The sequence below is a fragment of the Galleria mellonella genome, unplaced genomic scaffold, assembly GCF_026898425.1.
Source record: "Galleria mellonella isolate WM207_F2 unplaced genomic scaffold, CSIRO_AGI_GalMel_v1 utg54, whole genome shotgun sequence".
NCBI lineage: Eukaryota > Metazoa > Arthropoda > Insecta > Lepidoptera > Pyralidae > Galleria > Galleria mellonella.
In genome coordinates, this window is record NW_026442114.1 from 209,730 (window position 1) to 223,984 (window position 14,255).

General features: G+C 33.8%; 1 protein-coding gene across 1 annotated transcript; it reads right to left on the minus strand.

Moving 5' to 3' along the window:
- Positions 1–419: 419 nt before the first annotated feature.
- Positions 420–6,722, minus strand: LOC113509920 (cAMP-dependent protein kinase catalytic subunit 1). Its single transcript, XM_026893346.3, has one exon. It carries the CDS (start codon positions 6,384–6,386, stop codon positions 5,325–5,327), a length of 1,062 nt encoding a protein of 353 aa, XP_026749147.1. The 5' UTR covers positions 6,387–6,722; the 3' UTR covers positions 420–5,324.
- Positions 6,723–14,255: the final 7,533 nt, after the last annotated feature.

Here is a 14,255-nt window from a genome sequence, read left to right on the forward strand (position 1 = left end):
ATGAAATTGGATGGATTTTTTTTTAATTTTGATATCGTCGTGGGCAGGAAATTTCTATAAAATTACATATTTTACCCACCTATTATATTGTAACAATAAAAATCATATACTATCGAGTCGTACTAAGATAAATTATTAAAGCGCTCATTTCGCCCCGATTCCCTCGAGAAAGAATAGGAACATAGAATCGTCTCGTTGTGAGAGCACTATCAAAGAGCAATATTCAAATATCCCAGTCTCGTCATAATTACAGTAAAATCTTAATTTGTCTATTTTGAAAGCTTTATTGACCTTTGATGTTGACAATGAACATGAATTTAAAACCTGCCAAGAATCAGTAAAGACGACGTCTCGTTCTAAATTTAAAGACTTTTTTTCTTTTTACTGTTAAAGGCGTGTAAATGAAAATTAAACAACTATTTACTGTTACATCGATATTTTTAATTCATCGTAATTTTATGGAAGATCAATACATGGTGACAAATAATTACTGAAATTAACTGACTTTTTACACTTGAACTTTCAATGCTATAGGCACTCGATATAATAGATCTAGACGTGAACATTTTAATATTAATATACGCAGATATATAAAAAGACGCTTTCGCAAATACACATTCTGTCACACCTAATGTTTATAATATCCAAATTGGCCTTAAAATGTTCACATTAGAACGTCCACATTGTGTTGATGAGCAAGTTGTCAAGCTACTGGAATGAAGGGCTGCAGATACCGAAGCTGATATCAAATCTCCTAATTACCAGGGACACAATCACTCTAGAGTTATATAATTATATACAATGATAATAGTAACGAAGGGTACACATCAGAAATACCTTATTATTCTTACAATTTAAAAAATAATTACCTCGAAATGACTAAATTTTACCGCATGAGAAAGGTTTAGAAACGGCGAAGTTACGATGCAAACGCTTCAGAGCACTATGTATAATTAATAAACAATGTCCAAGTGGTGAATGTCATTTACTTAGCATCGCTCTACCTACCCCGTTATACACGTCGCGTGAAGATAAATTTGACGTGTTCACTTATCACTTGTCAAAGTAGACAGTAGAAAATAGATAGCAATTTCTAGATAATTCACATTGAAAAACGACCGACGTGAACAATGGTTCTAACGTGATTAAAAAAGTTCATTTCGATCTCTATCATTAATGACTGATATAATTAAGTAATAAACATTGTTGAATAACTTATTAGCTTAATTAAATCCGATATCAGTTAACCCCATTCCCTTGTCGAAACAACTTCAACATAACTAACTACTTAATCTAAGTAATTCATATTCTACATATGATTTTAAGGTAATAATAAGATGTCTATTTGTATACTTTTGTCACAATTAAAATGTCGCATTTAAGAAATAAACAAGGTGGAACAGTGACTAGCTACTTTTAAGAATTGTTTCTTACCAATAGATCGAGCCTAAGTCTCACTAGAATTGGTGCACAGAATTATAATACTGACATAAATGCGACAAAAACAACTGTCATTTCACTGGCTACTGGAATATGTATATAAAATATATGCTCACGACTATAACCCCTAACGTGGTAGTCAGAGACATTAGTCGAATGTGATTGACGCCCACATTTCACCGAGCATTGGAATCCAACATGGCCGAGGGCAAATGTAATGGCCTATAGGATTACAGATGTAATTTTGTTTCATTCCGCTAATATTAATAAATATAAAATTAACATTTACTTATTAAAAGAAATATATAAACTTCTTTTTAAAAAAGACAGTTCGAACCCCGGTGTAAATTGTACACGGATTTATGAAACGTTTAATTCGTGCCATAACCCCTAAGAAAAATAACCTCAGTAGTCTTGATCCAAATACCCTTTGATATGGAAGAAGTGGCCACTACCAACCAGACCAGAAAGGCCACTTAGAGATAAATAATTATTATTTCAGGTTGGACAAGACAAAGTTCTCACACTTTTTCTATTTATCATTTCGAACTTTTGTGTAAATCGCTTATGGACTTTAACGAAGTTTATTCACACCATAATATTTTTAATAATAATAATCCATATCACCGCATGAAAGATCTTTGTGGCATTTTACAAAGTGGCGCGAATAGACCCAGCATAAATAAAAAGGTCACAAAATTTACATATTAAAATAAATTCTGTGGAAGAGTACAAGAATTTTCACTTATAAAAGCAATTTCTAAATTCCATCAAATGCTAACTATCTCTGACATTACCATATATCTGACAATACAATTTTACAATAATCCGTGGTCCGAACAACACGTGTAACCGTAATTCGAGTCCGTAGAGACGTAATAACTATTATTTTATCTGTGACAGAAGCTATATATTATGTACTTTGACTATGACTTCCCCTAGTGATCTGTCTACAACCATTCTACACCTAAAAGAGGGGAGAAGGAATTGTTAACAATGCGGATACTAATAATAATAGTAGTCAATCTTCGAGTGTTGGCAGTCGCTCGCATAATAATGGTAGCTGAATTAAACAAAATAATTTTGATCAACTAACCAGTTATATGGACTACAGCAAAATAACACTTAAGTCAGTAAAATGGGGACACTAGTCCCATAGATAGCAATATAGTCTGTTACATTGACCTGCAGTCTTCTTTTAGTAACCATTGTATCCTAGTGAAATCGTCACGTAGGATAAAATCAGGTCAGCTCCAACCTGACTTCATCCTCATCGTTTCATCCGACAAAGATGAGTCGTTATTGCATACCGTAAGTTTAGACGGATGTAGCGTTCCATTTCACTCAAAAAATAGCTACGATCGATATTCCAGCGTGTCTTTCCTCTAACAGGCATTGCTAGTTCTTCGGAGCCTGAATCGTTCAACATAGGCGTCATAGTATGAATGTAAATTATACAAACGGCGAGGGATTCTACTCATGAAAATAGGTCAATTTTCTCCACACCAAAAGTATAATATGATCCACATATACCTACTAATATTAGTGGAAATAAAAAATAATAATAATCCAGTAGCCAGCGAGATGAATTTCCGCAAAATAACACCTAATTAATTAATTAATTAACCCGCCATTTTATTGTTGTGGCAACATACAAATACGAAGTATGTATAAATTAATGTATAAATAAAATAACACAAAAAACTAGTTAATAATATCTAAATATTTACAGCAAAATCTATTCGAATAAAAAACTATGGCACCAAAAAGAAATATACAAATATAAGTGATTTATAACGTAATAGAATTCTCAAAAACCATTTAGTTGGGGTACATCCTAAATATTCCAGACTGTTCACCAATTAAGACATTGTTTTTTTTACATTGAATTTTAGGTACCTATCTATTCTATTACAGAATAAACAAACACAGGTGGTTCAAAGCAGCAAACCCTGACCAGAAAAATAGAAAACCTGGATGAAGTGTAATATATTTGATGATTATAATTGTTAACTAGAAAATAGATCCCAGATAGTTATGAGATTTCGAATAAGAACCAAGCTTAATATAGTAAACAAGACATAAAAGAACCATAGATATCATAATATTTATTAAATATTAATTCACAACACAGGTTTTTTATCTATATGGTCAGACTTTTAGATAAAAATTTGAAATATCATAATGCAATTGATCAATTTACACAGCTGATGCACAGGGTACAACGATTGTAAGATTATACATGATAAATAAGTAATTACACTGATTCAGAGAGAGTATTTTTGATTGTACAAACAGACTGATATGATTTTTTTTATCATTCAATTTTCACCAGTTCTATACAACTGTCAGTTCCCAGCTAGAAGACATTTGAAAGTCACATGGGTAGCATTAGGAAATGTGCATAGTTAAGTAACCTTCCATAGACAATTCAACCTAATGTTTATTACCACAGACGCTCGCGATGTTTCCACAGTGTTAAATGCACTACAAATAACTAGATATTTATTTGTACAGCCTGGATTTAAAGTCCTACATCTAATAGCTAACAAATTTCATAATAAACACTGTCAGTTAGTTAATGATCTTCGCTCATTCCAAATATAGGACTGAAAGTGTTTTAGATAATTTAATTTATGCTTATTGTTAACATCAGTCTCAATACTAAGATATTGCCATAATGGCATTACAAGTTAGACTAGGAAACTTCAAACATATTCTTACTTGTAACTGAATATACAGATATAAAAATTCTCTCATACTTTATTTTGTGCTGAATATGAACATGTTATTTTATTGACATTGGACAGATATGAAAGATTTGTTTTGTTACAAGTTGGGAATATGTTGGGGAATATTTATCGATGTAATAGATAGATTTATCAATATAAGTATTTATCGATGGTAAACTGATGCTAGCAATAAGCCCCTGGTTACAGCAGTGAGGATTGCTACAAAGTCTGAACTGCATCTGCAATGCAAACATGGATCCATTTCACAATAACAGTACACCTATACCTACAAAATAAGGAACTAATACAAAATACACTTAAATTCAAATGAAACCTCACATCAGATCACAAACACAGGTCAAATTGCACAAATGAACACAACTACATGTTACATACAAATACAATAAATTAATCTCCTCAATATATTTTAATGTAGTTACTATTCTTACATAAAATATCAACAGATACATTAATATAACTATATAAATAAAATCAATATAGAAATGTCAATCAAAACTTATGCATATAACAATCCATCAAGATAAGTATTTTAGGAAATTCAATTCATGACTCCATTTAAAATTAGTAATCAATATAGCTTTAAATCGATGGTTCTGTGATGTATCTAGATATAAATTGAAATTGAGAAATATAAGTGATCAATATAATGTAAAAAAGCAAAATAATTTGTCCAAAGACTTACTAAAGTGTAGATTTTATGATTATGTAAAAACAATATAAAATATGTATTCAAATAAAGCTCACCACATTTCATTGCTAAAGGCAACTATGTATAGAAAATTAAATATAATATTGGACACTAAGTGGTGCAGGATGGCTAACTGGTTTGGGGAATATCATCAGTACAAGGATCACTTCGACGCCTATCTGTTCTATGTTACATCAACTTGAAAGGGCACTAAGCAAATGAACGCCACCGAAATATCGGAAATCAGTACTACAAACATCTCCTTACACTCCAATTGATTCATCTAGAGTGCCAACTCGGGCCGCTTCAGCGTCTATGTTCACCCAAAGCAGCTGGCATTCAGATGCACTCGTCACCATTCCACGACCACATTGTCACGGAAGATTCACTAATACAAAACACCTACTCACGGTAGTGTCCGCTCGCAGGCACCAACTATTCGCTCAGAACTCAGCAAACTCCTTCGCACACTTCTCAGTTGATGAGATACGCAGCGCTTCTTCTTCATAGTCATCGAAATTACTAGTATCACCAGGACCCTTGCAGCGCGGAATGAAGGGCGCCTCGATCCTTTTTTGGAAAACGGCTATCCAGTCGGTGCTCGCAAACCATTTGTGGCCTTTGATGTCGTTGACACCCGCTTTCAGATTGCCGTAACGCTTCGTCAAGTCTACCTGTAGTAGATTGCGTAAGAGATCCTTCAAATCTGATCCAAAATGTGAAGGGAAACGTACTTTACCAGATACAATTTTTTCATAGATCTGTATAGGTTGGTCTGCAAAGAACGGTGGGTATCCAGCTGCCATTTCGTAAACGAGCACGCCCAGCGCCCACCAATCCACCGCTTTATTGTATCCTTTGGAGAGGATGATCTCTGGAGCAAGGTACTCGGGCGTACCGCACAATGTCCACGTACGACCCTTGACACGCTTCGCAAAACCAAAATCGGTCACTTTAAGATAGCCTTGCGAGTCGATCAACAAGTTCTCGGGTTTCAAGTCCCGATAGATGAGGTCGAGGTAGTGAAGGTATTCGAAGGCTAGCACGATCTGTGCCGCATAGAAACGCGAATGCGGTTCTGAGAAACGACCTACCTTACGTAGATGCGAGAACATCTCACCGCCGGGAACGTATTCCAGCACCATGTACAAATTAGAGTTGTCCTTGAAGTGAAATTTGAGGCTCACCAAGAACGGAAAATTAATAGCTTGCAGAATACGTTTCTCGTTTAGCGTATGCTCTACCTGCTTCAATTTTACGACTTTCTGCTTATCTAATATTTTCATAGCGTAATATTCTTTTGTCGGTTTATGTTGGACTATCATAACGCGGCCGAACGAACCCGTGCCGAGGGTTTTTATCCGTTCAAAGTCGTTCAGTCCGGCGGTGTTGGTAGGATTCTTCTTCCATTTCTCCTCGAAATCCTCTTTGGCCTGATCGAGAAACTCCTTGACGCTTTCGGCGGCGTCCACCTTCTTGTTGGCGGTGGCAGCATTGTTGCCCATGGCGCACACCACAAACTAGTCCAAAGCCTCGACTCGCCGTTATTAGAGGCCGCCTTGTTTGTTGCACTAATCGATGCCTGCCTGTGACCGCGTAAGAAACGGGGCAGGTCAACACAAACCGATTTGAAACACGTACATTCTATTTCTTAGTGCACAATCACACGTTACAAAAGACACTCGATCGAGACAGGCACACATTGACACTATAACTTTGCATACGAAAAATTCCAAAAATATTTTGTCACATTCACAAGAATAAAATGGCTTCCACAACCGGACTCGATCGACAGAACGAGATCGAGCGAGCGACGACTTGCTCACGGGTGGCGGTCAATTATGACAATGTTGCTAGTACAATAAATAAATACTACTACTAATACCTAAAAACTACTATTTAATTGCAACAAATCCTATAAAACAGTAATAATTAAAAAAACACGAAAGTAAATGCAAAATTCATATTGGCCATTTCATTTATTTACTAGCTTTTTACCTGTTACTTCGTTCATGTGGACTTCAGAACGACTCCTTCTGGCGGAGGTAAATCTATAAAATAAATCACTTTCAAATGACGTATCAAAATAAAACATATAGCAGATTTTAAGTTAGACTTCCGGAAACACAACTGTGAAAACTGCTTGAAATTTAATACAATAAACTTGTGTCTGAAATCGAAACTTCACTCCATCAAATTTCGATCTGGGCTGAACAAAATCCTGTCTAAATGAACCCTAAGAAGACACAAGTCTGCGTGTTCACCGCAAAAAAGATGCCGTTTGTCGTATCTCCTAACTTTCAGGGCACTTCCCTTGATAAAAAGTCGTATCTAGGAGTTCTGGTCGTTAATATATATATAGCAACGTCCAGTTTTGCGGTCATCTGGAGAAAAAAGCTAAGATAGCTTCCAAAAAGTTAGGAGTGCTCGATAGAGTGAGACGGTATTTCATGCCGGTACACGGCCTGAAATTGTATAAAGCTCAAGTCAAGCCGCATATGGAATACTGTGCTCACTTATGGTCAGGAGCGTCATAGTATCAGTTCCTTCCGTTAGACCGCATTCAAAGTCGGGCGGATCGAATTATTGATAGTCAGCGCCGACTCGACCCAATAAAACTACGTAAAGATGTTGCATCTCTGTGCATCTTTTACCGAATTTATCATGAGAAATGCTCTGAGGAATCGTTCGGATTAATACCTGCTGCTAATTTTCACCACCGTACAATCTGCCATAAACTAAAGTTTCATCCCAACCATCTGGACGTGTGGCGGTCTTCCACTGTACGTTTTTCAAGGCACTTTCTTTCACGCACAACCACTCTTTGGAATCAACTTGCAGCAGCAGTATTTCCGAACCGATACGACATCATAACCTTCAAGAAAAGAGCATGTTCCTTTTTAAAAGGCCGGCAGCACACCTGCAATGCCGTTGGTGTTGTGGGTGATCATGGCCGGCGGTAATCACCTACCATCAGGTGAGCCGCATGCTCATTCGCCACCTGTGTTGTAAAAAAGAAACAATAGTTTTTATGTAATGCCGTAACAAACATATACTAATAAATACAGTTTTGGCATCTGTTGATATTATTACAAATTAACTTTCATGCTAAATTTCTTGCAAATACAGCCGATAACGGATTTCAATTATACTCGTATAAATAAAAATTATAAATCTAAAACACATTACATAAGGTGTGTGTGAAAAATAATAATAACAATGAGTATCTAATAATAAGTGTGTTAAGTAAACCCTATCATGCTGCAGTTCATTATGAATAATAGTATCTAACCATTTTCTTTAAGGAAGTATACTATACAAACATATCAATAATTACATAATACCATTTTATGATACATAATTGTAAAAAGACATGGATGCGTGAGTGGGTAAAATATTGTGAATGATAAGTGTAATGATTTAACAGTGTATATGTATGATAATATCATATCATAGATAATATCATATCATAGATAATATCATAATTACCTATGTGCATGTATGTACATGCATATATGTAATTATACTATTATCCTGTAAGAAGATTTATTGTATGAATTGATGAAATGTTACAAAAACAAATAAAATTTTTTTTTGTTATATATAAACTGACTTCATTGTAACATAATTTAAAAATATTTTTTTCGTCAGATTTATATCACCCATAATCTCAGTCGCATAATTATTAAAAAGTAGCCTATGCCCTTTTCCAGTCCACATAGTACATATATACAAATTTTCATAACGATTAATTAAACCGTTAAGACCCAAAGAGGTAATAAACGAACTCAGTTTGACATTTATAATATTAACAATAATAATAAAATAACAAGAAAAGTAATTATTACTTTTTTTTTTTTTTTTTTTTTTCTATAATATACATGTCTAGTATACTAATTCCATCCTATTTGTGTTCTTTATTTGTACTTATAAAAGAATCCTATATACGCATATTCTACGGTTTTTTGTCGATTTTTAAGGTTTAAACTTAAACTGTTTAACTCTTAGGTATGAACCAAACGATATCGTGCTATTTCGATCCCCGTCTGTCTTCCATAGTATAATGATAACTATAAACGTAATCTATTTGCAATTTGAGATATGTAGTTTTAAATATTAAAATTCACTTTTATTAGAAAAGTTTATCTTATTTACCAGAAGGTAAAAAGGATATTCTAGCACCACTGAAACTTTACATGATTATTATTTCGTGAATAATTTCAAAAGTTTCTTAAACATAAAAATCATAACATTTGGTTTTTATTTTATGCCATAAAAAATCTTACATAAAAATTGTTATCATCATAACAAACTATCCTTTATTTATTGTTCCTGATCCTTTGCTGCATGCATACAGTAACTCCCTGTTATTACCGTTATGATCGTCATTCTCACCCCACACTACAATTTTTTACATGAATTTGCCCCTCAAGAGCCTTTCTTTCCTATCAGTTTTCGATCGTTCCAGTTATATGAAATATGTAGACACATCATTATTATTATTTTATTATAATCCGAAACCCCTTATTCTGAGCTTTTTGATTAAAAAACGAACAATATAACTAAGTATATTATTGGAGGTTTTTTGATAATTTCGTTTCATAGTTTGGAAACAGCTCTTGTTATCTCAGAATCAGTCGTGTTTTTTTTTTTACATTTATCTATCAAAATCTCAAAAACTACACAAGTTAAATAGAAATAGAAAATGGTTTTAAAATGTGACCATGAAGCGTTTCCATATAATATTTTATATCACTTAAAGTACCTGCTTTTAAATTTTGAGCACTCCTTTTAGATTCCATAGCAATTAAAAAATAATTTCCTTTGCAATATGTGTAGACTAATAATATCTAAAAGTATTCCAAATTTCAAGTCGACAGCATTAGAAGTTGTTCAGTTATAAAACTTTGATAAACAGATGGATGAAAAAAATTGCAACATGTGATACCATTTTATTACGGAACACTAAAAAGATAAAATAATTTAAGAAAAAATAGAAAAACCTACCATTTCTACTATATGTTTTATTTATTGCAACACTAAAAAATTGTTCCAACATTCGCCCATAGATGTCAGGAAATACTACTTGCGCAGCCAACCTGCGCGTATATTCAATGGTGCTATTTGGGTATTTCAATCAAAATTAATCCTAATGTCATTAACGTTATGATTCATTACAACTTTTATTGTAATGATATCTTGCTACACAGTAGTGTAATATGGTAATGGTCCATACCATTAGCGATAAATAAACATTATTCAACTTACATGTTGTGCTGAATCATTGCTTACAGATTATTAAAGTTTAATATTAACTTGACTCCCCTAGGACATGTCTCCAATGCACAAAATATACATTTACTCGCAATAGAAACCTATTTTTTTTGGGTTGATAGGCAAGGTAGGTATAAATTACAAATAATATGATGTACCTAGGTAATTTTGAACACAACCTCGCTACATACCTAATAAGTAGTAATACCTAATAATTGTTAGTAAATGAGATTAGCAATTCCATTGCTAGAAATATACCCTATCAGGTCGACCTCCACATGATTCACCCTGGAAACCATTGTGATTGTTTTATTGTTGAATTCGTCATGATGGGCCAACTAACCTGCTTCATAATCATCTGTTATGAATAAATGAAGGCTGATAATGAAATGATTACATCGGTATATACTGACGGGGGACCCGTGAGGATGAAAAAGGATGAGTAAGGATGAAAAACTAGGTCAGTTAGCCCATCGTAACAAATTCAACAATAAATTAATTACAATAGTTTTGGGGGGAACCGCGTGAAAGTGGACCTGATAGGGTATATTGATAGCAATGGGGACTAACCTCCCCATTACTATCAATCCCTTTCCGCCAGGTGTAGTCATCAGGATGGGTAACTGACCTGCTTTTTCAGTCTTACCTGTTATCCCTAACTAGTTCCCTGTCAGTATATACCGTTAATATAGGCGGGGTTATGGTTAATTCCATTATCATCCATTAAAAAAAATGTACTAGTGATGTGCCTTGTCATTAACAATATATATTTGCGGTTACGAATCAGAGCAGATAATTAGTCTCTAGATCCTCAAATAGGAATATGGATAAGGGCCTCCATTTTTTCAAGAGTTATGATACTTTGTATTAATATCTTTATATTAGTAAGTCATTACAATAAATGTTTAATTTTTGCAATACAATCGTAACAAATAGGGGGAAAAGGGATTGTTAGTAATGGAGACTGAGAATCCCGTTGCTAGCAATATACCCAACCAGGTCGACCTCCTCGCGGTTCTCCCTGGAAACTATCATGGTTAATTCCTGATGAATTCATCATGATGGGCTAACTGGCCTGTTTTCATTATATTCATGATAGATGATATCACTGTTTTCATGATAGATGATATCACCCTTCACTGGTGCTCCGCCAGCGTATCCCGTTAGCGCAGGCGGGGTTACCATACCATTTTCACCCATCAAAAAAAAAACGTAACAAATATGTAGTAAAATTTAAAGATTAATTAAAATGCAATTTAAGAGTATTACTCTGTATTTAAAATTTCATATACCAAAAACTGTCATTATACAATCACAGCTCTTCTCTATCTCGAATATTCATCAATACGGATACGAATATCCGGTACATCATGAATAAACAACATAAACAAGTAAACAATATTAGGTATAGTATAGGTATTGAGCATTTTCCGTTTCCGCTATAATATTAAATTCATAGGCTATAAAATAAAATACATTGAAGACCTAATTTGTACAAGGTAATTATTATTATGTCATATGTAATTATATCTACCAAATATCTATCTAATTAAACAACCTATCACGTACATAATACATAATCTATTTACCGATTAAAATAGTGGGACTATATGACCAAATTATAATAGTAATAAAGAGAGGGAATAACATAGGAAACTTTCTGAAAATTTTCCCGATAGAGGCGCTGCTGTGTTATGTTACAAGGATAAAGGACATAAAAGATTTTAGTACAATGCGCCATCTATTTTATTTAATGTTTCACTAGTCTGCAAATTTAGATTAAGCAGTTAATGTTAATTCATTAAATCAAGTTTATAGGTATTTTATTTAATAAGTATAGGTAGTCCAAATATTATCTAAATAGTGTCTAATGACCCATTGCTAGCAATACATCCTGTCAGGTCGACCTCCACGCGGTTCCCCCTAATTCTAGTGGAGTTCGTCACGATGGTCTAACTGACCTGCCTTTTCATCTTCACCTGTCATCCCTCACTGGTACCCGGCCAGCGTATCCCGATAGCGCAGGCGGAATTACCATTCCACTGTTGCCCATTAAAAATATTATCTAACTTACTACTATAATAAAATTGTAACTAAATAGGAGATTTTTAAAAAAAAAAGACTAATAGAAATCACAGCAATATATTTTAGTAGTTTTGTCTGTCTGTCTGTCCGGCATCACGTAAAAACTACCGCACTGAACTGAATGCAATTTCCATAATTGCATTCCTGAAGGTCTACCAGAGGGAGACTTTGTGTAAAAGTCGATTGCTTGGGTACCTCTGTCCCATTCGTGTTTCAACCGTGAAGCAGCTGTGTTTGCATGGCTGTGTTTCGGTTTGAAGGGTGGGATATGGCGTGAATTTACTGGGTACAGAGGAATATATGAGTCCTCTGGAATGGCAACGCATGGGGGGTATCTTGAGGGAAACAGTATACTCTGTTATGTCCATGATACTGCTCATGTCTATAGGCGACGGTTACCAATTTCCATCAGGTGGACCGTCAGCTCGTTTGCTATTCTAAGTTGTATAAAAAAAAATATTAAAAACTGGTGTACTTTTTATCTATATATGCTATTTAGTAGTGATCTATTTCTTTGGTTCTTCTATTTCTAAAATCCACGCGTACAAAGTAGCGGGCAATAAGCTAGTATTAGAAAACACATTGGAAAATTCACTTAGAATCCATGATCCACGCCAGCCGGATCTTTTATCATCATTCATTTATTTGCCCATCCTTCGTAACCCATATTCTCAGAAACCGATATCGTGGAAACTTGATAATAAAACATTGTGTAGAGCCGCGTATTTCCCAGTATTTGAAATTGGAACTTGAAAAAAAAAAGCATTATTTTTTATTATCTCTTTTCCATTACTTTATATTAATTATGATAACTTGATATTTATTTATTTTATAGAAAGTGAAACATTTATAGTAATTGCTTAGGTTGTCAATAAATTAATAAAATTGTTTTGATTCCTTATTATTTTATTATATGGATTAAATCATAGTTGTTATTACCAAATTTTACAAAAATGTAACAATTTGGTAATAACAACTATGGAGCTGTTAGTTCCTATTACTAACAATCCCTTTCCCCTTTTATAAATGTGTAGGTAAATGGACCATGAAAAATAAGTTCTATTATGGGTAAAGAAAACATTTAAAAAACCTATAATTTTGATACATTTTGAAAGTAATTTGTATTATATAGTTTCTTATGCCGCGCTATCGGTATATACCGGCCAGCTACCAATGATTTTATTTAAGATTTCTTATAGATAATATATACTTAGTCTATATTTTTCTCTAATAAAGGGAATTATAGGTGTATGTAAGGGGAGAGCTGGGTGGTTTATGGTTTTTTTTTTGTAATGAACTTGTACGGTTATGCAAAAAGTGTACCTGCTTAAAAAAACTTTTACGTCTTTATTATATTATAACAAATTTTAAATTCTTTTACTTTTTAATTTTATTGTATTTTTATTTTAGTGGTTAAAAGTGAATGAAGTCTAATAAATGGACCACAGCTGTTAGTTTAACCTATTTTATAGTCTATCTAGAATTCTTTGCGTATCAATGTTAGTTTTACTTGCATTAAATGATTATATAATTTCTGTCTACCGTGGCGTCACGAACAAAACGTACAACCTTGGTAGCGCGCATAGCAACTGTCATTAAAACTTTAAACAGCGGCTACAACAAACAGGTCATTAACTTTAAACTACTCTATTCTAGCTGTAACCCATGGCTTTACTCGCATAGATACAAGTATGCATACGTTAACCTTCAATATTTTCTATCTCGTATAACAAACACAGACGCGACTCGTGATAATCGATGATCGATCAACAAACTTTCACATTTATAGTATTAGTAAGGCCACAGATAATATAATATCCATTCATCAGAATTTGTTTTTATTATAATAATACAATCCTTATTCTTCGTAGTTTCTGTCACTCTCACCCAGGAATAAGGGACATAAATACTATAGATTAATTAATAATAAATGCCACATAATTGCCACCAATCCTCTGGTCTTCAAGCTACGATAGCCTATGTCATAAGGAACCAGGTAAGGAATATATGGGATC

What these genes read in the sequence shown, in the direction of transcription:
- LOC113509920 (XM_026893346.3), bottom strand. Translation starts at nt 6,386, where the DNA reads ATGGGCAACAATGCTGCCACCGCCAACAAGAAGGTGGACGCCGCCGAA.